The sequence below is a fragment of the Oryx dammah genome, unplaced genomic scaffold (genome assembly GCF_014754425.2).
Source record: "Oryx dammah isolate SB20612 unplaced genomic scaffold, SCBI_Odam_1.1 HiC_scaffold_5, whole genome shotgun sequence".
In the NCBI taxonomy this organism is placed as follows: Eukaryota; Metazoa; Chordata; class Mammalia; order Artiodactyla; family Bovidae; genus Oryx; species Oryx dammah.
This window is the reverse complement of record NW_024070189.1, coordinates 61,047,089-61,070,089: the sequence shown is the minus strand read 5'-3', so window position 1 is coordinate 61,070,089 and position 23,001 is coordinate 61,047,089. Positions and strand designations below refer to the sequence as shown.

At 45.4% G+C, this 23,001-nt stretch overlaps 1 protein-coding gene across 2 annotated transcripts in view; it reads right to left on the bottom strand.

Moving 5' to 3' along the window:
- Nucleotides 1-22,442, bottom strand: part of SPOCK1 (SPARC (osteonectin), cwcv and kazal like domains proteoglycan 1) — a 588,532-nt gene extending 566,090 nt beyond the window's left edge. For both annotated transcript variants that reach the window (XM_040240033.1, XM_040240034.1), the window contains exon 1: nucleotides 22,257-22,442. In XM_040240033.1, the coding sequence (XP_040095967.1) occupies nucleotides 22,257-22,442 (186 nt within the window). The remainder of the gene's footprint in view (nucleotides 1-22,256) is intronic.
- Between the last annotated feature and the right edge of the window lie 559 nt (nucleotides 22,443-23,001).

Below are 23,001 nucleotides of genomic sequence, written 5' to 3'. Positions count from 1 at the left end.
CCCATTATTAGGAGAACAAGCAGATGAGAGCTTAGAGAACAAGAGTACATCAAAGGCAGCTCAGCCAGAGCTCCCGTGTGTGCATCCCTGCATGGGGACCACCCACCAGCTGAGACGACCTCATCAGCATGAGGCTGTGGGCTCAACAGCTGGGAGAGGACACTCGGGATGTTATTAACATCACTGGCCAAACAGGTGTCTTCCCTTCCTTCCAGGTACATGGTAGGAGTCTGATGTGGAGTCTGGCCATGTGACTTGCATTATTCAAAAGAATGCCTCATTTGAGAGGCAGCACTGGGCATTTGAGTGAATTCCAGGAGATGGAGGACAGAGGAGCCTGATGTGCTACAGTCCATGGGGTCGAAAAGAGTTGGACACGACTTAGCAGCTGAACAACAACAACAGCACAATTGAGCTGCTAACACCATGTCCTGCAGCACACACTTCCTCCTGCCATGGTGATGATGAACCCATGGAGCTGGAGTCTTCATTAGCCTGCTGCCCTATGGGCAACACAGATCAGAGAGAGCCCTACCAACCCATGAGAGATGTGTGGCAGGAGGGAGAGATAAATCCTTGTTTTAAGCCATAAATAAGACTTTTGGAGTTATCTGTTACCGCAGCATAAACTATACTGTGCTGGGTCGTTCAGTCATGTCTGACTCTGCAATCCCATGAACTGTAACCCGCCGAGCTCCTCTGTCAACAGGACTTCCCAAGCAAGAATACCAGAGTGGGTTGCCATTTCCTTCTCCAACCTAGCCTATCCTGACTGATAAAAAGGCAAAAGGAAGGAAGAGGCTGATCTGCAGTCAAGCCACCCATCACGGAATTAGGTAGTAGGTAGGTCCCTGTCTGCCCCCCACCAACCCCAGAGAACGTACCTTGATGCCAACCCTGGGATGAAAGAGATGAGACAATTAATTATACATTCACCACCACACCAGCTCTTCAAGCCACAAAGTCTAGACTACACAGGCAAAGCGAGAGAGAAAACTCCAAATCTGTCATGAGATGCAAGTTTTAAACTCAAATGGCCTTAGATTCAAAGCTAAAAATGATGGAGAACCATGGAATGTGCCCAAGATGTTATTAAGGAAAAGAGACGGTTGAAAATAAACAAAATTGTCTCCTGTTTATTTCCCAAACTGAAGCTCCTCAATAAGCTGGTTGCCCATACATGTTTGGTAAACAGGGACATGTGTTTATGACTGGTCTCTGAAAGCTGCAGCTGTTCACATTCCCTTTAAACACACACAGTACTGAAATAATCCGAAAAAGACAATCAATATTGCCCCAAGACGATCAGCTCTAATCGGCCCTACCAGCCACGGTGTACTAATCCTATTATGGGGCCTTTCTGCTTCTTTTAGAGATAGAGTTATTTTTCTCTGCACACACACAAAGGTACACCCTACAGGGAGACAGAAACAATTAGGATATCAGGAAGTGACGTGTCTGAGAGAAGTGGCTTAGAGTCAACCATTGCTACTGACAAGGGTGTACACTGAACAGTGGACATGGGGTGATACAGGGAGGAGGCCCATTAATATGCAAAGGTTTTCAGATTCCTCACTCTACCTGTTCAGCCAGGAGAGACAAAAGTCAAACTACATGACAAGCTGTCAGGAGAAGAGGAAAGGTTCGTGGTGCTGTCATGTACAAGACTCCTGAGTAACACAGAGAACAAAGCTTTTGAGAATATAGTTGCAGGTTATGAACTGGGTCTTCTCTAACACGCTTGGTGGCACAGTGATAATCTGCCTGCAAAGCAGGAGACCCAAGAGATGAAGGTCAGTCCCTGGGTTGGGAAGACTTCCTGGAGCAGGAAATGGCAAATGGCTCCAATATTCTTACCTGGAAAATCCCATGGACAGAGGAGTCTGGCTGGCTATACAGTCCATGGGATTGCAGAGAGTCAGACATAACTGAGCATGCACACTCCTGCTAACAAACACACTTTGAAAGAAGAAAAACTGAAATTCTTTCTGAAATCCTTTGGCTGCTCGACTATACATCTGTGAATGGGTCTTGAAACAAAGCCTTGACTGTGTGGAGCGCTGGGACTTATTTGGGTGACAGATAACTGCTGCAGAAATTCTGGACTCACAACATCCTTCCCCTTGACCTCTTTATCTGGTCCTCCCCAAAGGCATGGCACAGTTCAGAACAGGCATCCTTCTCCCCATAAGTCTCTCTGATCTCTCGTGTGGGGTCGGTCGGATGATCCTCACTGGGGTTCCCATAACATCCTGTGCATCCCTATGTTCACTTATATCATCTATGTTACAACTATTTTTCTGTTTATCCAAGTGGGGCATTGGCTCCTTAGGGCCAAGATTTAGTACAGAATTTCCACATCTGTGAGCCTGGCACCACGCCTAGCACACAGGTATTCAATAATTAAAATGATCTAGTCTCCCTCAAGCTCAAAAATTTACTTGACCAAAATAATGAGAGGAAAAGTGATGCTTACCTGCTCCCCTATCCATATAACACAAGCTGAGATTCTTGCCCGTGTACCAACATCTCTGGCTCAGCAACTCTGCAGGTCAAGTTCTATGTTCTACAAAAACATCTCCCATAAATATTAACTCTGTGGAGCGGGGAGGAGAGTGAACAGAGTGTAGGATTTTAAAACTATGACCAAAAAAAGGATCCCCAAAATTACTGCAGGTTAGTTTATGTGTCAAGGTCCCACATTAGACAACTACTAACAGAGAGGCCTAGTCTGCTACAGGTCTGATCAAAGCCACAATGGAGGGGTGCTCCAGAGCTGTGGAGAGGTGGGCAGAGATGCACGACATGGGTTTTCTTCTCTTTGCTCCATGCCCCCAAAACTGGAGTTGAGCTGAGTTTCTTAAACATTTATTTCTTAATTGGAGGAAAATTGTTTTACAATGCTTCTGCCATACAACAACATGAATAAGTCATAATTATACAGATATCACCTCCCTCTTGAGTCTCCCTCCCCTCTGCCATACCTCCCCTCCAGGTCATCACAGAGGGTCAGGCTGGGCTCCCTGTGTTATACAGCAGCTTTCCCCTGGCTATTTATACATGACAGTGTATATATGTCAATGATACTTTCTCAATTCATCCCACCCTCTCTTTCCCCTGCTGTGTCTACAAGTTCTCTATTTGTGCCTTGATCCCTTCCCTGCAAACAGGTTCAACAGATTTTATATATATGCGTTAATATACTTATTTTTCTCTTTCTGACTTACATCACTCTATAACAGGCTCTAGGTTTATCCACCTCACTACAACTGATTCAAATTAATTCCTCTTTATGGCTGAGTAATATTCTATTGTGCATATGTACCACATCTTCTTTATCCATTCATCTGTCGATGGACATTTGGGTAAATAAAACTCAAAATGAATTAAAGACCTAAACTATAAGGCCAGAAACTATAAAGCTCTTAAAGGAAAACATAGGCAGTATACTCTGACACAAATTGCAGCAAATCCTCTTTGATCTGCCTCCTAGAGTAATGGAAATAAAAACAAAAACAAAAAAACAAATGGGACCTACCTAATTAAACTTAAAAGCTTTTCGTACAGCAAAGGAAACTATACACAAGATGAAATGACAACCTCAGAATGGGAGAAAATAATTGCAAACGAAACAACTGACAAAGGATTCATCTCTAAAATATATAAGCAGCTCATACAGGTTGATATCAGAAACACCCAATCAAAAACTAGGTGGTAGACCTAAACAGACATTTCTCCAAAGAAGACATACAGATGGCCAACAAAATCATGCAAAGATGTTCAACCTTGCTCATTATTCAGTTCAGTTCAGTCGCTCAGTCGTGTCCAACCATTTGTGACCCCATGAACCACAGCACGCCAGGCCTCCCTGTCCATCACCATCTCCCGGAGTTTACCCAAACCCATGTCCACTGAGTCAGTGATGCCATCCAACCATCTCATCCTCTGTCATCCCCTTCTCCTCCTGCCCTCAATCTTTCCCAGCATCAGGGTCTTTTCAAATGAGTCAGCTCTTTGCATCAAGTGGCCAAAGCACTGGAGTTTCAGCTTCAACATCAGTCCTTCCAATGAAGACCCAGGACTGATCACCTTTAGGATGGACTAGTTGGATCTCCTTGCAGTCCAAGGGACTCTCAAGAGTCTTCTCCAACACCACAGTTCAAAAGCATCAATTCTTCGGCGCTCAGCTTTCTTTATAGTCCAACTCTCACATCCATACATGACTACTGGAAAAACCATAGCCTTGACTAGACGGATCTTTGCTGTCAAAGCAATGTCTTTGCTTAGAGAAATGCAAATCAAAACCACCATGAGGTTTCACCACATAAAAATCAGAATGGCCATCATCAAAAAATGTACAAACAATAAATGCTGGAGAAGATGTAGAGAAAAGGGACTCCCTCCTGCACACTTGATGGGAATGTAAATTGATACAGCCACTATGGTGAATAATATGGAAATTCCTTAAAAAAAAAAAAAAACTAGGAATAAAACTACCATATTACCCAGCATTCCCACTACTGGCCATATAACCTGAGAAAACCACAATTCAAAAAAACAAATGTACTCCAATGTTCGCTGCAGCACTATTTACAATAGCTAGGACATCAGAGAGACTTCTGATGTTAACTCAAGGCCAGAAAGGAGAATAATACATTTTCAGCTTAGCATCACACATGACTTATGTTGGTGAGAAGTTAATCTTCAAAGTAAGAAAGGGTCTTTGAGACCAGACCAAAGAAAAGATCTTTCTCCACACTTGATGCCTAAGACACCCAACCTTACCCAGGAGTGAGACCAGACAGGGCAGAGACAGCAACGCACGCGGGATGCAAAGGCCAGCAACTGATGGGCCTTGAGAAGGGATGCAGAATAAAGGAGAAAAGAAGGGCACTATTTAATGGGGAAAGGGGCCATGGTGGCAAGGCCCAGTGTGACAGGGCACATGGCACACCGTCCTCCTGACCTGAGGCTCCACCTCCATAAGTAGCCATGGAAACACGCCAACAGCCAACACGGTACTCAGGCATATTACTCCCCTCTTCCCCACCACCACTGACTCAGAGCAGACTGGCAGGCTACTCGAAGCAGCAGCAGAGGCTTGATCAGGCAGCCTCTGGGAAGCTGAATGGGCTTCATCACTTTCTTACGGGCTTTGCCGCCTTTCCCATCCTACAGTGCTGCCATTACAAGGGAAACAGAAAAGGCCTCTCCATACATCCTCAAACACATAATGAACATGTGGAAGCCTCAGAGAGACCAGACTTCAAGAGCCAAGGTCCTAGAATACAAAAGCTCACAATCCAGGTGCACCTCCGACAGACAAAACAAGAACCCAGTGTGAGGAATACGCACTCTGGTATGGAACTATGCCGTGCGGGCTGTCGTGGCTACAGAACCCAGAGGAGCAGGTCGTTAAAATCTGCTGTGCAGCATTTAGGGAAGAAGTGAGTTGTGAACAAGAATCATCTTGCTGGAAACAACAGCCACTACCCAAGACGTGTGGTGAAATGAGATTCAGGGGAGAGCCACCAGTCCGTCCATCTGGAGCCTGTCAGCTCTTTGGAGGAACAGAAATATTTTCATGGTGCATTTTTCTGCTCCTTGGGGAAACGAAATCAAACAGTCTCTCTGATGCACAGTGCAGGCAATTTACCGTGACACACAGGTAAATACACAACATCTCACGCAAAAACTCCCTGTGGCCATTTATCTTGACAAAAATAATAATAAAAGTCGTATGATTTTTATTATACCTGATTGGCTGTGATAATGCATCAGATTTCCTCAACATATAAAATAATAATGCATGTGTCTGATTCATCATCTCTTCTCTTGGCTCCAGCAAAGTCAAGTGCCTGGAATCTGAGGAGCTCATGCTCTAGAATGTGCACTCTGCTGGGACAGAGAATGCTGTCTGTGTCCCAGGGTCTGGGACAGTCCCCGCCACACTGATTTCTTAAATGAGTGACAGGAAGAACAACTCCCCATATGCCCTTCACCCTAGCCTCTTCCACCTAGACTATGCCTCACATTAAAAACCATCATCACAGGGCTTCCCTGGTGCCTCAGTGGCACAGAGTCTGCCTGCCAATCCAGGAAATGCAAGTTCCACCCCTGGTCTGGGGATCCCTCATGCTGTGGCATAGCTGAGCCCGTGTGTCGCAGCTGTTAAGCCTGAGCTCTGGCCCCACTCTGAGCCTGGTGCCACAGAGCCTGCGCTCTGCAGCAGGAGAAGCCCCCACAATGAGAGGCCCACACACCACAACTAGAGAGTGGACCCCTCTCGCTGCAACTGGAGGGGAGCCTGTGTTGCAGTGAAGACCCAGCACAACCAAAGGTGAACAAATAAATAAAATCCTCATCGTAAAAGGAACAACCATCTTTCTAAGGGCAGCATTTTTAGCCTTGGCACTGTCGACATTATAGAGGTGGAGGTGACACGCAGGGAGACCTGTGCTTGATAGGATGTTTAGTAACAGTCTTGGCCTCTACTCACTGATGCCAGTGACACCATCCCCCCGCACCCCCCGCCAGCCCCCGCATTGTGGGAATCAAAAATGTCTCCAGACACTGCCCAGCATCCCCTGGGGGCAAACCCTTCTCAAGTTGGGAATCACCACTCTTATCACTGCTCCAGGCCTGCAGACAGCGCCCAGGGAGCTGACAGATGCAGAGAACTCATGTTTCCCACCCCCGGCATGATGCTGAGACAGCAGCCAGGGGAAACCCTTCTCCCTGCCTCCTCTGAGGCGAGCACACCAGAAGGCCGGTGGTGGAGGAAATACTAGGTGATGAAAGTCAGGCAGATGTCTTGAACACAAATGCAGCCTGAGACATGGGCCCCGGCCTTGTCGGTATTCGACAGGAGAAACCATTTTACCATTGTGCTGGGGATGGACTCAGTTTTTAATGATGTCCTCTCACCCTCCTCCACCGCAAGGGCATGAAAGCATCTACACGTTCTATCAGGAGCAGGGGATCCGTCAGTAGCAGTTTCACCTGAAATCCAGCTTGCAGCATCTGCTCCTGCTTCCTGTTAATGAACGAGGCTGGGATTTGTTCATATCTCCACAACCGGTTCAAAGGGCTCTTCAGAGTGGGCTCTGCCGTGCATTCACAGGGCCATGTACCAAGGTGAGAAGGGGCCACAGCTCCTGTCCCCCCAACCTGGGTCAGCTGCTGACCTCTCACACTGGGTTCCCTGACAAACTCAGGAGGGATCAGAGAAACCCTCCTCCCTCTTGGGACTCTTGCAGACATCATCTTACCTGTGTTGACTCAGTACTTGCACATATCTTGGCATGCTAAACTTCTATCATATTCTCTTTCTTTACCAAAAAGTCACTAATAGCCAAAGCTGGCAAGGGTGTAATAAAACATACCTTCCATAATACTGGGGGTCGAGTCACTACAACATGGTAACATACATCAGTGACCTTGAAAATGCATGCCGTTACACCATGTATTTCTACTTCTGGGAATACATGGTAAGGAAATCTAACTGCTGAAAGGCTCATATTCTCAAACATTCATCATATACTTACTTAGATTAAGGAAAACTGGAAACAGCTAAGTGTTTACTATCAGGTATTTTAGTTTGGTATATTGCAGTATAGTCAGTGGACTTATACCATTTAAGTGTCATTTACAAAGAACAGCATCATGGTATACTAAAATGATCATGCTAACAAAATGTTCGTGCTGTGTCATTACATGAAAAAAAAAGAGAGAGAGAGAGACAGAAAACCAAGTCATATTCACAGCATGGTATCAACCACGAACACAGAAATTTTGACAGTAAGACTTTGGGAAGTTAACAGCAACTGCATATGGGAAGGAAGTAAATTATTTCTCTTCTTCTGTTCAGCTTCAGAAGAGATTTCTCTTCTCTTCAGCTAAGTCCTCTTTCCAAATTAGCTCTCAACGAGGAAAAGAACAATTTAAAGTCAAAAGAACAAAACTCACAACTAGAGCATAAATATATCTCCTTCTTATTCCCTTTAACCTAGTTTCCCCTCAGTGTTACAAAAGAACATTGTGTGAGTTTAAGGTACACGAAGTGATGATTTGATTCAGGCACATATTGTGAAATGATTACCAATTACAATAGATCACCTCACAAAATTACCACTTTGATGTTGTTGTTATAGTAAGAACATTTAAGGTCCACTCTCCTAACAATGTTCAAGTATACAGTGTAGTGTTTTTAACTAGTCACCATGCTACACGTGAGATTCCCAGAATGTACTTGCCTTATACCTAGAAATTTGTACTCTTTGACCAACAGCTCCTTATTTCCTCGGCCCCCTGGGAAACATCACTTTCCTCTCTGTTTCTTTGAGTCTGGCTTTTTTAGACTCCACATAAACAATACCATACAGTAATCTTCTTTCTCTTACTTACATCACTTAGCGTAATACCTTTGAGGGCTCATCTATAGTCTCACAAACTGCAGAATTTCCTTCTTATTCATGGTTGAATAATATTCCATTGCGTATATATCGCACAGTTTCTTTAGTCATTCCTGTGTCTAGGGCACTGGGGTTGTTTCCATGTCTTGGCTATTGCAAATAATGCCAGGGAACAAAGCAGTGCAGACACCTCTTCAAGACGGCAACTTCATTTTCTTCAGATATATACTCAGAGATGGGGTCGCTGGATCATGTGATAGTTCAACTTTTAATTTTTTGAAGAGCCTTCATACTTCATGTTCTTCATAGTGGCTGCAACCAACTTTCAACTCCAACAGCACTGGGCAAGGGCTTCCTTTTCTCCACATCCTCGCCAAGACTAGTTATCACTCATGGTTGTGTTGGCGGCCATGCTAATGGGTAAGAGCTTCCCTGGTGGCTCGGCAGTGAAGAATCTGCCTGCAGTTCAGGAGATGTGAAAGATGCAGGTTGGATCCCTGAGTGGGGAAGATCCCCTGAAGAAATGGCAATCCATTCCAGGGCTCTTGCCTAGGAAATCCCATGGACAGAGGAGCCTGGCGGACTATAGTCCATGGGGTTGCAAACAGACATGACTGAGTGCGCGCGTGCACGCACACACATTCCAACAGGTGTCAGGTGACAGCACACTGTGGTTTTGATTTACCGGATCAACTCCCACATAATTAGTGAGATTGAGCATCTTTTCATGTACCTCTTGGCCATTTGTATATCTTCTTTAGAAAAATGGCTGTTCAGGTCCTTTTCTGTTTTTATTTGGATTTATTTTTTGGCTATTGAGTTACATGAGTTCCTTATATATTTTGGATATTAATCCCTTATCAGATTGAAGGTCTACAAGTATTTTCTCCCATTCTGTAGGCTGCCTTTTCATTTTATTGATTGTTTCTTTTGTTATAGATGCATTTTAGTTTGATATAGTCCCATTTGTTGATTTTTGCAAGCTTACACTTTCGGTGTCATATCCCAAAATCACTGCCAAGACCAACATTAAGGAGCCTTTTCCCCTATGGTTTCTTTCAGGGGTTTTTACAGTTTCAGACCTTATGTTTAAGTCCTCAATCTATTTCTAGTTAATTTTTTTGAGTGGTGTAAGATAGGGATCCAACTTCATTTTTTTGCATGTGAATACTCAGTTTTCCCAACATCATTAATTGAAGAGACTATTTTTCCAATTGAGTCACCCTAGTTTATTTTTATCCTTAGCACTTAAAAACCAACTATTGTACCTCAATCTGCATACTGTTTTTCTCCCTCAACTAGAACAGAGGCTCCATAAGGGTAGACAAGTACTTGATACATAATTGATGCTTAATACATTTTGGTTGAATTGGATTATGAGTTAGAGACAAAAATGTTGCTCCCAGTTAACTTCTATACACGAATGGAGGCAGAGTAAATGGCAGAACTATTTTGGAAAACTATGTAGTCACATCTCTAAATACTGAACATTCACCTATCTTATGAGCAACGGATTCCACAACTAGGTATGCATCTGAAAAAAATGTACACATAGACGCGCCAGAAGACATGTCCAAGAGATTGCTACTCTGTAGGTCAAAACCCAGAAATTATCCAAGTGCTCCTTCACAAAAGAAGAGGTAAGTTGTGGAATATCCACACAGCAATGAGAATGAACCAACCACAGTCACAAACAACAATGTATCATAAACTTAATACTGAGTAAAAGAAGCCAGACACACACACAAAAACACCTTCTTATGATGCCATTGATAAAAGTATAAAAGCAGTCAAAACTAACCTTAGAGTTGTAACTCAGGAGAGCTCTTCTCTGGAGCGGGGACAGTGAGTATAGGAGTCGTAAGATGGACTTTTCAGAAGCTGGTAACATCCTGTCCCTTGACTGGGCTGCTGGGTGGATGGTGTGTGAAAGTGCATCAGGTATGACTGGAACGCTCGCTCTTTCTGTACATCTTCCACTCCAATAAAACACACTCACCACCCGTGCCAGGCTGTTAAATATCAGGACTCTTCTGCAATTCTCTCTCCACTTGCTACTGGCCTTGACCTGGAGCCCTGACAATGTTCAACTCTCTGGACTTCAGCCTCCATACACATCCAGTCCAGTATCACCTAAATGCTCCACCTCAACTGTACAGACCACACCCTTCTGCTGTCAGTGTCTGGGTCCTAAACTCAGGTAAAATAGCAGGACCCACCATCTATGTCAGTAACAGCTGAAATAAGTTCCAGGGGCTTGACCACCAGACAGATTCAGAGATAAAGTCTTATGTGACTTTCTCCCAAGTCCCAAGGCCTCTGGACGTCCAGTTTGCCCAGATTTCTCTTGTCCCTTTGTAGACCAGGCCTTTCCCTTTGCAGAGGAATCCTTAATAGGCTTCCCTGGCCACCAAGCACCTCTGTTTCTTCTCTTGATCTCAGACAAGAAGACTGTGGATGCCAGAGGAGAAAGAGGATATTTTGCTACCTGCTACATCTAATTGCCCAGCATAGTGCCTAGTACACCGAAGCCTGGACAGTGAGTATCTGTGGTATGAAAACATGAACAAACAAACTACTGAATCTGTGCACCAGGCTCTGGTTACTAGAAAGCTACGAATCTATCTAGGTTCAGGACGACCACAGGAAAAAACAAAAGATATTTTTTTAAAGCACATGCAAAGGTCTTTCTGAGGAGGGAGGAATTTTTAAACCAAGGTCATATTACTTTTTAAAAAAGTTATCTAATACCAGGAAAGACAGCACGATTTTATCTTTACCATGGACAGCATTTTCTCTTTCACTTCTTTCACCTCATTCAAGACGGCTGGTCGAAGGTTACAGAGCAGGTACAGAGTCACAGCAAGGCTAGCAAGCTCAGGTGGGAAGTCATGCCTTTGTGGGATGAAAGTACTGGACACCAACCAACCAAGCCCCCAAAGCCACAGAGGAATTCAACATGTCCAGTGAGCACAGAAATATCTGGAAACTACCCAATTATCCCTTAACAATGGGGTGACTGAAACACTCCAAATAGCCACTCAAGTCTGTTCAATACACTGAACTATTTTCTTCCTCTCGGCAATAGTTTTGTCAATTTTCAGTGCCATTAATTAGAGGAAATTCAGCCAACACAGAGCAACACAGAGTAAAGCAAAGTTTCAGAGTTTGCTCAGTGGGCCCCAAGGAATTACTGCTATGTCTTGTTGATCCTCATAAATTTTCCAAACTTTGATAGCCTTTGCTCTTATTGGTCTCTGATCTTTCCAAAATGATCTGATCAATCAAGCATGAAGATTTACTACACCAAGAAGAGAGTTCCAAGTAGTACCACTGTCCAAGCCATAGCCCTCAGACCTTCCCTGTGTTCTCAACTGACAATACCGTCTACCCTCTATAGCCATGGATGTAGAACCCTTGGATGTGGTGAGGGGAACTTGTACTAGGCCGTTTTACATAAGGAACTAGAGCATCCTTGGGGTTAAGTATCCACAGGGGTTCCGGAACCAATCCTATGCTGATATCAAAGGACAACAATATCTGCATCTCTGTGCCTAGAGTAAACATTGCTTATTACATCCACCATCTTCACTTCTCCATAAACCAATGCCAACATCAGAAATCAATGGAGTCAAAGTCCTCCTGTTTATCTGTGCACAAAACATCATCAGGCCTGCTAGAGAAGATGCAAAGTCAGACCAGAGTTGGCTGTGATATGGCCCCTTCGGAGAGAAGAAATTTGCTGAGACCGTCAGCTCAGACTTTGTCATGGGAAAGGTCCCACATCAGTTCCACTGAACTCATGTGCATAAGCAGCCCTGATGCCCTAGGAGCGGCGACAAGTCAAATGTCACCCCACTCTAGGAGCAGCGCATGACAAGATTTCTGCTGAAACCCATGTACACACATACACCAGAAGGCAAGCCCTTTCTTTCTACTGATGTCAACGATAGCATTCTTGGCCTCAAGGGAAAATACAGTACTCATAATAATTTACTCTGCATCTTCAAACACTCATTTTGTCTAAAATCGTATTATTCATTAGTGCTAGCGGTATTGGCTATTGGGGATAAATAATAATTCTCCATGGTTTTCCTGAAAATACAGTCTGAGAACTACCTGCATCGGAATCACCTGGATTGCTTATTTTAAATGCAGGTTCCTGGGTGCCACTCTTGACCTAGTCAAGACTGCTCTGGCTCAGATCTGCATTTTAAACAAGCCAATGATTTTTTTTTTCAAGATTATAAAGATGTAAGTAATTCTGAGAACCACTGCTCTAACACCTTTCTCTGGGCATCTTTCTTTTTGCCTTAGCCATGAAGCATCATCAGCAACTTGGCCTGGCCCTTCTTAGAACTCAGAGTGATTCCACTTACATGGTAGAACAGTAAGGGTAGAGCTACAAAAAGAAAGTGGAGCCTTTTGCTCTCTGCCTGTTTTCTCCACGCTTTATCTCTGCAAAGATTGCCTGGAACACCGAAGTAAGTTCTGCTTCCCTGCTTCAATCATAGACACCGATGGACTTTGCATAAATTCCTGCTCACCCACCACATAATTATGCTGGGGAATGTTGACGGTGTCTTCTGTAGTGTGACGTGTCACAGATCACACAAGAAGAGTTTGCAAAGTATTACAACAAAATGTATAACATGTCTTTCCTTCCTTCCTTCCCCACTGCACCAAAGAAACCTTGGCCCTAAATGATAAAGGGAGAGGGTTTCCTGAGGGACATATTTGCACAGAATCCGAAGAATAGCAACCCAATCGAGTTAATTTGGACATCAATGCTATCCTTCTAGGAGCACCCCCAGTAATTCGCATCACTAGTCTGTGAACACACCTTACTTCTGGCCCCAAGATAAATCAACATCCTCACATCTGTCACAAGGACACTGGAAAGACCCAGACCCAGGGGCAAGGACGCCTCATACTGTTCAACACTCCAACTGCAGGTAAGTCTGAACTCTGACACTTGTGGGTGTCAGAAAACAGGCAGAGAGCAAAAGGCTCCACTTTCTTTTTGTAGCTCTACCCTTACTGTTCTACCATGTAAGTGGAATCACTCTGAGTTCTAAGAAGGGCCAGGCCAAGTTGCTGATGATGCTTCATGGCTAAGGCAAAAAGAAAGATTCCCAGAGAAAGGTGTGGGTGCAAATCTTGGTTTCCATCTTTAGCTTCCAAGTTTGGTGCCCAGTTGGTTCTCAGAAAAGGGAGGGAGGGATGGGCAGGAAGTCAAGGAACAGTCCATATAATACCAGTCTCGTTTAATTAGAAACTTCACAAATCTCTCTATCCAAGAAATTCTATCTCACCTTGATTTCTAAAGAGCAGCGAGAACTGGAGGAGTTCTAAAGCCCAGGACTCTTGACCACAGAGGGAAGGAGAAACTCATGGGCCCCAGACCCCAGAGGAGGAGGAAGAATTTTTTTAAAGGGAGAGTCAAGGCAAGGGCAATTTACACAACAGAGGTGGCTATGACAGGACCTACAATCAGAAAAAAAATTAACTTTTAAAAAACCATACAGAACTGAAGACAGCCTTCCAGCCAGCAAAGTATGGAGTAAAGACAGGCTCAAGGAAAATGGAACCAATTTCCCCAACATTTCTCTAAGACATGAGACAGAAAGCAACTTCTACAGCTGTGTGCCAGCAACTCACTTATGCTCCCAGGACCCTCGGAAATTATATCAGAATCACGGGTAATTATATCAGGCCCTGAAAGATCACAAGAATCTATCTACTTTGTGCCAGAAGCTCACTCCGTGCTCCAAAAACCCCCCAGGAGGTGCGATCACTAGTTTTGCAGATGAGGACAATGATGCTGCAGCCAAGACCCAAGCTCATCCACGCCAAGACTGGAAGGTGAGGCTCAGAAGGGCCTCTTCATCATGAAGAGCTTTCCACAGGTTCAGGGACCACACCCAGATTGTGAGGGGGGCATTGAGCTTCTCAGTCAAGCTCCCCTGCCTCTCCACAGCATGCCCATTGGTTTGTATCCATCATCATGGTCAATTACTAGCGGAATGAGAGACACAAGTCCAAGGCCAGCATGGCGTCCTGGGGCCAGCCCTCTACAAGGAACATCTGCTTCCTTGTCGTGGAAGTGTGCAAAATCCTGGTACGGAAGAGTTCATGCCTTCATTCCTTCATTCACTCAAATTCATTCAAACATTCACTAAGCAGATTTCTGCACTGGGCTCAATGGTAAAGGTCTGGGGACAAAGAGCTTTGTACATCAGGATATCCTAAGAGGGGTTAAAAAGTAGTAAGGTCCTACTTAGAGATGGGGGCTAGACTGAAAGAAAAAAAAAAAAGATGTTTTTCAATGTGTGTGTAACCTAGAATCTTCACATACCAAAAAATCTGCACCAGTAATTCTAAAGGCTTTCCTTTCCCAGAGATTCATCAAGAGGTGTGCTTAAGTAATAGTTCAAATCAATAAAATGCTAACAGACCACCTATTGCATGCAAGGCATGATAAAACTCAGGCTCTTATTTCAGGAAGAATGAAACTATAGAAGAAGCTAAAACATAAATACATACAACCATAAATTGAGGAATAATGCATATATAACAGGAGTTGTTAATACTAATAAAATTAATAGCCTCCACTTAGTATTAAGCCAGACACTTTGCTAACAGCTTCACTAGCATTAGCCAATTTATCCTCCCCATGCCAGCCAAGTGGGGCTGATCAACATAGTGGACCCCTGTGATGTCTGCCCACAAGGCATCCATTTCCCCTTAAGAAACTACCCTTCAACCCTGCTTCCACCACATAACCTGATGGAGTCCCCACCACCCAGGTCCCAGGTCCCACCTCAGGGATGGGCATGTACCCAAGCCTGGCCAGTTAACACATATGCCATCAATGTGGCCACAATGATCAACTGGGGGTGCAACACAGGTAACCTGACAAGTCTCAATTCTGGGACTTTTGTGGCAATATTGAGACATAAAAACTACAGTATCTTCAGCTCAGTTCAGTCGCTCAGTCATGTCCGAGTCTTCGTGACCCCATGAATCGCAGCTCGCCAGGCCTCCCTGTCCATCACCAACTCCCAGAGTTCACTCAGACTCACATCCGTCGAGTCAGTGGTGCCATCCAGCCATCTCATCCTCTGTCGTCCCCTTCTCCTCCTGCCCCCAATCCCTCCCAGCATCAAAGTCTTTTCCAATGAGTCAACTCTTAGCATGAGGTGGCCAAAATACTGGAGTTTCAGCTTTAGCATCATTCTTTCCAAAGAAATCCCAGGGCTGATCTCCTTCAGAATGGACTGGTTGGATCTCCTTGCAGTCCAAGGGACGCTCATGAGTCTTCTCCAACACCATAGTTCAAAAGCATCAATTCTTCGGCGCTCAGCCTTCTTCACAGTCCAACTCTCACATCCATACACGACCACAAGAAAAACCATAGCCTTGACTAGACAGACCTTTGTTGGCAAAGTAACAGCTCTGCTTTTGAATATGCTATCTAGGTTGCTCATAACTTTCCTTCCAAGGAGTAAGCGTCTTTTAATTTCATGGCTGCAATCACCATCTGCAGTGATTTTGGAGCCTCCAAAATAAAGTCTGACGCTGTTTCCCCATCTATTTCCCATGAAGGGATGGGACCAGATGCCATGATCTTAGTTTTCTGAATGTTGAGCTTTATGCCAACTTTTTCACTCTCCTCTTTCACTTAATAGAAATGTGTAATTGCCATGAGTCACTACATGGAACTAATCAACCTGAGAATACAACCAGCACGTGGGAAAGAGAGTCCAAAGATGGATGGGCGGTTGGGGAAGTGGTAAGAAAATGACAAACATACACACTCAAGTTTGGTGGTGCAGCCTGAGCCCATGGATCCAGCCTTATCTAGATCTGTAATTTATCAGCAGAATTTTCAGCTACCCAGGTAAATTTTCTTTTCAAGTCAGTGTAGACCAGGTTTCAGTCACTTGCATTGGAGCCCTCACCAATGCACTGTGATCATCCCACATTTACCAAATGAGAAGTCAGGAATTCAGAGAGGACAAACAGCCCGAGACTGAATTTACTGTCTAAGGTTGGGGCAGGGAGACCACCATGGTTGCGTGCACTCAGACCAGAAATCGGAAAGAGCCAGCCTGCCAATTGCCCAGATCCTACTTTTCCCCTTCATCCACCAGTGCCAAGGTAGAGACACATGAGTCACTCTGCTATGGTCCCTTTTCTGCATTGTGAGTTTATTTCTCATTTACCTTCACACTGAGGGGATCCTCTGGAGTCCTAGCTTTATCCATGGCTCTATTAAACTCCTCCTTCTCAACACTGCTTTCTTTCTGAGTAGCACAAAAATGGCACATCCTACAATTGACAGCATCTTATAATGGAGAAAATATGAACAAAAAAAATACCTGTAATCTTGGGCAAATTATTTAGTCTCTTATAGAAAATTTCTTCCCTTTGTAATTATCTTACCCAGGGAGATGAAACTATCTATGAGCTTGAGTCTGAGGAATTTCCTAAGGAACATAAACAGTCACCTCCCCAGAGGAAAGGTAAAATGAGTCATCTTGAAGGTGTTCAAGTTTAGATATTGAACGTGTTTAATTTGAAATACACTCAGTGAGCAAGTAAGAAATGACATTTTAAAATATTTAATTTCTAACATTACTGTGTCTCCCTGAGCACAATAAAATAGTTGAGCTAATATTTATGTTCCACTCTTCCAGGGGAAGGGTATGGGTCCAATGATCCATTTGAAACTAGTCCTTGCTTTTGAAAATAATCTCTTCAGCATACAGGAGAATACTCATCTGCCTAGCAATCCAATTCCACTGGAGCACAGTTGGGGCAGGGCTGGGAGGACCAGGAAACACAGGGGAACAGCCTGGGAGGGTCGACTGGGGCACACGCTGTACCATCCTTGCCAGGCAAAAACTAGGTTCTCTCTACAAGAGTAAACTGAAAGGGCAGAAAACACAAGAATGGCCATAGGCTTATCAATTTCTACACTGTCCCTTTATAATGATTCCTGTGAAATAATTATTTCTATTAGTGGTCATCTAGTATAGGGGATTTAAGATAGTGGGTTCATTAAGGAAAGTCAGGATCACAAACTCATTTAATTCTCCTTGAACCTGTTTAATCAAAATGATTTTCTGCTACTCTCTATTACAAGCTGAGTTTCTGTGGTGACAGATTAATGGCTGATCCACTAAGCCACACCACCTCTCTTGTCACTGACCCCACAGACTGAGGCAGCCACTATTCTATCAATAAGCCTCCCTTGCCCTTGAAACTCATTATAGCTGAGACGTTGAGATCAAATGAGCAGATCAGATGCTCCGTGCCACCCCAGTCCTGCTACAGAGACCGCCAAATCCCACAGCGTGTGCACGAGAAGGAGAAAGCATGCAGGCTGGTCCTTGTGGTCTCATTAGAATTACAAACTCAGGTCACTGTGGAGTAAGATAAATGCCAGCCAAGGCAAAACTTCTGAGTCTTCGGGCCTGCTAAAGGCAATTATCCCAGAGTTAAATGTCAGGGCTAGTTTCATGAGTGCAAAGGAAAGAAAATGTCATGTTTGGTGTAAGCAACAATATTATTTTAATCAAATCAGAAGCTCATTATTAGCAGAAGAGAAGCCCTGATGTGACCTCTATCATAAGCTGTGTCCACCTGGCTTCCCACGCCACTTGGTCTCAACCTAAGGCTCCTCACTGATTTCCCTTAGGCAGAAAGCAGCAAAGACTTTCAGTGCAATACCAGTGGTGACTCACAGCCCAAATCCACTCCTCTCTCAATGGGCTGCAAGAGTCTAGAGACAGGCCACCTGGGTCCATTCCAGCTCCTTCACAGTCCAGCTCTGTGGGCAAGAGACTTCACCTCCTAGTAAATAAGAATAATAGTGCTTCTCTCCTAGGATGGTTATGAATATTACATGAGATAATATACGTAAGCTACCTTAAACAATGGCTAGCACACTAAGTGCAGGATACATGTTAGATACCACTGTTTCTGCAATGTTTTATTTTAATTGCAATTTGTGTATATTACCTTTACAAGAAAAACACTTTTAAAAAAAAGAAAACAGGGACTTCCCTGGTGGTCCAGTGGCTAACACTCTAAGCTCCCAATGCAGGGGGCTGGGGTCCGATTCCTGGTCAGGGAACTAGATCCCATACGCCACAGTGAAGATCAAAGATCTTGCATGCCACAACTGATAAGACCTGGTGCAGCCGAATAAATAAATAAATATGTTGTTCAAAGAAAACAGAACAAGGAAGAAATACTGACTGCGGAAGTTAAAGTTCCATCCAGTAGACAAGTGGTTACCTGAGAGAAGATATCACATGTATATATCTTACTCATTCTTCTAGCCACTGCCTAGCACATGTTAGACAGTCAAATATTTGTTGGAATGAATGGACAGATTACAAAGGAATGTAGGAATGAACAGAGGAAAATCTCCTTACAGAAACCGTATGGAAAGCCAAATCAGAGTCATTTAAAAAAAAAAAAATCAGGAAAATGGCTGTGGCATCCTCACCCCTGAACCTGAAACCACAGAGGAGCTAAAAGCACGCCAGGTGGAGCAGTTGGAAGTGGGGAATAACCATACAACTGAACATAAACATCTGTCTTCATCTTCTCCTTCTTCATACTGTATTTGTGCAGAAGTCCAGGTCTCCATCTGGCCAAAACATCCCAATTGCTAGTATTTATCAAAGAAGAATGACCAAACTAACAGGCTCCCACTACATTTAGGAGCAAACATCTGTATGTTGTTATATTTCTCCAGGCAGCAAACCATAGAGTAGCTGTGAAAGTCTTACTTCTGGAAAGAAGGAGATAGCATCATCTGTGTATCTAGAGCAACAGGACCACTTCACAGTATTAGGTAGAGGCTGACCGGTCCCCTCTGGCAACATCACAGCACATTCAACAGGCAAGAGAACACGGAGCACACAGCCCGCCACTCACTTCCACTTCAGTTTTAGCCAAAAACTTCCACCAAGGAGTATCGTCAACTCTCTAAAAGGGGGCTCAGTTTTCAATTTCAAAAGTTCAAAAGCCACTTCTTAATATCTCTTCCCTCGAGTGCAAAGAAGAAAACAGACAAAAAAGAAAAAAAAGAAAACAAGTCAAGGAAAAGGGCAAAAAGTTTTCTTTCACAAAGTAAAAGGCAAAAAGTGACTTTCTCACAACTGACAAGCATTTTAACAATATCATAATAGTCTCAGGGCTTGGTCTTTCAAAGTTATCAGTGGTTTCCACAAAACTGAAATAGCAGGAGAGAAGCTGAGCGTTGTCAGTCTCCAGCGAGGCCAGTGAAACAGTGATGGCTCAGTGAAAATCACCAAGCTGGCTGATCCCTGGCACCCTTAGCTGAAGCTCTGTCAACTGTCCACTGAATTGCTTCTACAGGAAGCAACCTTTTAGTCCCTGGTCCCAGGGGATGGAGGTTTTGTGGTTATTTCAAGTAAAGCAATCAACTAAAAACACTCAGACTCGGCCTAAAAGAGAATCTAGTTTGAGTTTCGTAACACTTTAAAGAGGTTAATGGCATTAAATTATATTAATGGAATTAAATTATGTCTGACCCATGGCTAGCATCAGAATACTCCATGGAGCTTATATTAATGCCATGGTTGATGATTGAAGATATTTGGAATTCTAAAACATTTTGGATGTTTTTAATGGTACGTTGGATTAAATTATCATTTTTAAAGAATATATACTGCTAAAAAATATTAGCTGAACACCTAAATTTGCTCCAGAAACAAAAAAAGCAATGCATTTGAACACAGATTTTCTCTTTTTGTTAAGCTTAGGATATTTTCAACAGGAAGTATTCCTAATCATCCTAGGAATTACCTAGAATGTTCTTTTAAACTATGTATTTCCAGCACTCATCCCAGAACTATAGAATCAGAATCTCTGAAGAGGAAGGGGTGAATCTGGGTGCTATAGTTTAACAAGCACCCCAGTTGAGAGCTTCATGATCAGTTAGGCTTGTAAAAACACTGATCCAAGAATTAAAAATGTCACCATTTGCAAGAAAGATGAGAAATGAAGAAAAGCCCAATCTTTTGAAATTTAAATCTGAACGGGAAACAAGAAGAGTGCCATGTGCATGATACACCAAGACTAGAAAACCTTGAAAATACACAAAAGCAGAGTAAACCTGTCCACAATGAAGACCAACAAGCGTAGTCGCTCTCCATCCAACCCGGCTGCCACATGAACCAGAGGGGGTGTGCAGAAGCGGCTGTGTCCTCCAGCTCTAGCCAAGGGGCAGAGTCAAGTATCTGCCCCTTTCCTCAACTCTATCTAAAACGTAATGAAGAAGGCAAGAAAAAAGCAAGATAATTCCACCCTGTGTGAGTCTGGGAATGGAAGCTTCCATAGGGCATCTTTCAGGCAGCTTGGCCATCTTTTTCAGCCATAGGCAAAGGTAGTCTGTACAGGGCTCTTTGGGGTGGAACAGAAAGGGGATGGAAGATGGTTAACAGAACAGATCAGGAACAGAAGATCTCATGGTGCTAGGTGGTTGGGGGGGGGGGGTTGGGGGTGTGGCGGGGAGAGGAGCAGTAAGGCCTCATATCGCTTGTTCACCCAAAGTGTTCGAAAGCCTCTTTCAAGGAAAAGACCACCATCAACTAAAGGGAAAGGAAGAGGAACAGAGAGGAGAGAGATAAGTCCCCACTCAAGGCCTTAGCGCCTCTGGAATGGGCCCTGGAGAGGTGCTCTTTAGAAAGTACTAGAAGACATCTGGATTAACTGGATTTCTCAGGCCCTCCCTTTGCAATGGCTGGGCATGCCAGGCATGGGGTAAGAGGAATCCAGGTCCCAGGGGGTGACTCCCACATGTCTCCCACTCAAGGAGTCCTGTGCCAAGACCAGGGGCTCCGTGGTATGGGTCCCTCCCCAGGGCAGGAATTCCTAGTGTTAAATATCATCCAAGTTTTCCCTAGTCCCCTAGAAGCACATGGTCCCAGCCACCTGGGGCAGCCTCTGAGAGAGCTGGCAGCACCTCCCACAGCACAGAGGGGATGCCATCTGCTGGAAAGACTGCGTCAGGAGCCTCTGGGCCAGCATCTTCCCGGTCGTACCTGGGGAGCAGCCACCAGCCTGGGGCAGAAACAGGCAGCAGATTGCCTCTGGGTGCCCAGGAATAACTTTCTCGCCTCCCACGTCTCCCTCACAGGAGCGATCCTCTGCCATTCAGGCTCCCCTTCAGGGTGGTGGACCAACTCACCAGTGCCTGCTCCCTTTCCCTTCTAAGGATGCCCAGGGTCCAAACCCCCATGCTCCCTCCCAACAGGAGCATGGATCACAGCCATGGTTCTCTGAACCTCCTGGACACCTGGCTCCCTACTCAACAAGCTGGGCTCACTCCAAACCTAAACCTCGGCAACAGGCATTCTTCTGGACACCCCCACCCCACCCCGCCCCCTGCCAGAGATGGTCTAAGTCACTGCTGCCCAGGGAGGTTCTCCAGGGGGCTTGATAAAGTCAACCAGCAGCATTAGGAGAACTCATAAGCTGAAGGAGCCTCTGTCTCCGCAGCTGCTCACTGTTAATACCATGTTCAGTGCAATCACTTTCCCCCAGTCGTACCAATTACACACACCTGGACCACAGGTAACAGGGGCGAAGAGCATCAAGCCTTCGAAGTTGTCTTCAAAGTTCCTCTCAGGCAAGATGAAGCCCATGAACCCCGACCCCACAAGCTGCCTGCGAAGTCTGCACCAGCGCCTTTCCCACACGCTAAGAAGGCGCACCGCCCCCGCCCCCTCCCCGCAACCACCACCCACCTCTGGCTCTGAGGCTCTCCCGCCTCCCGCAGGGCCCCGGAGTACTCACGTCTCGAAAGCGGTTCCAGTACTTGTCCCGCTCGTACTGAGAGACTGTGCTCAGCCACTGGTCATTGTCCAGGAAATTGCCGTTGTTGGGGCCCGCGCCTCCGGCGAGCGCGTCCAGGTGCCGGCTCTCGACCTGGAGGAAGCACCACGCCGCGGCAGCCGCCGCGAGCACCGCGATCGCTGGCATCTGCGGGGTAGGGGCACGCGGGGGCGGTGAGGGGAGGCCCGGGGCGGCGAGCGGAGGGCTGCGCGCCCCCGCCGTCGGGGCAAGCGGGGACCGCCCCGCGGGGCCAGGGTCAACCCTGGGCACACCTGCGGCGGATCTACAGACCCAGGGGGTCTCTCTCACGAATGGAGGGGGGTTGGGTCGGGTTTAAATGAAGAGGCTGCGTCACAAATTAGGGGCCTCTATCAAACTATAGAGGACCGCTACCGTCCGGGCGCCCTCCACACCGCCGCTCTCGGATAGGGGCTTCAGTACCCCTCCCCGAAAACGGAGAGCCCTGGATCCGCAAGCCTGACTCCCAGACACTGCGCCCAGAGCTCGGGTAGGGAGGGGTAAACAGGGCTCCGAGCAGCAGTCCAGGCTCCCACCGAATGGGGGATATACCTGCGGACCGGGCGGGGGTGTCTCCCCTCGGCCCCCCGCCGCCGCCTCGGGGAAAGAGGGGCGCACGGAGACAGCCCCAGGCAGGCCCTGACCCCGCCAGCCCCCACCCCCGGTGGCCGCGGGGAGGTGTCCCAAC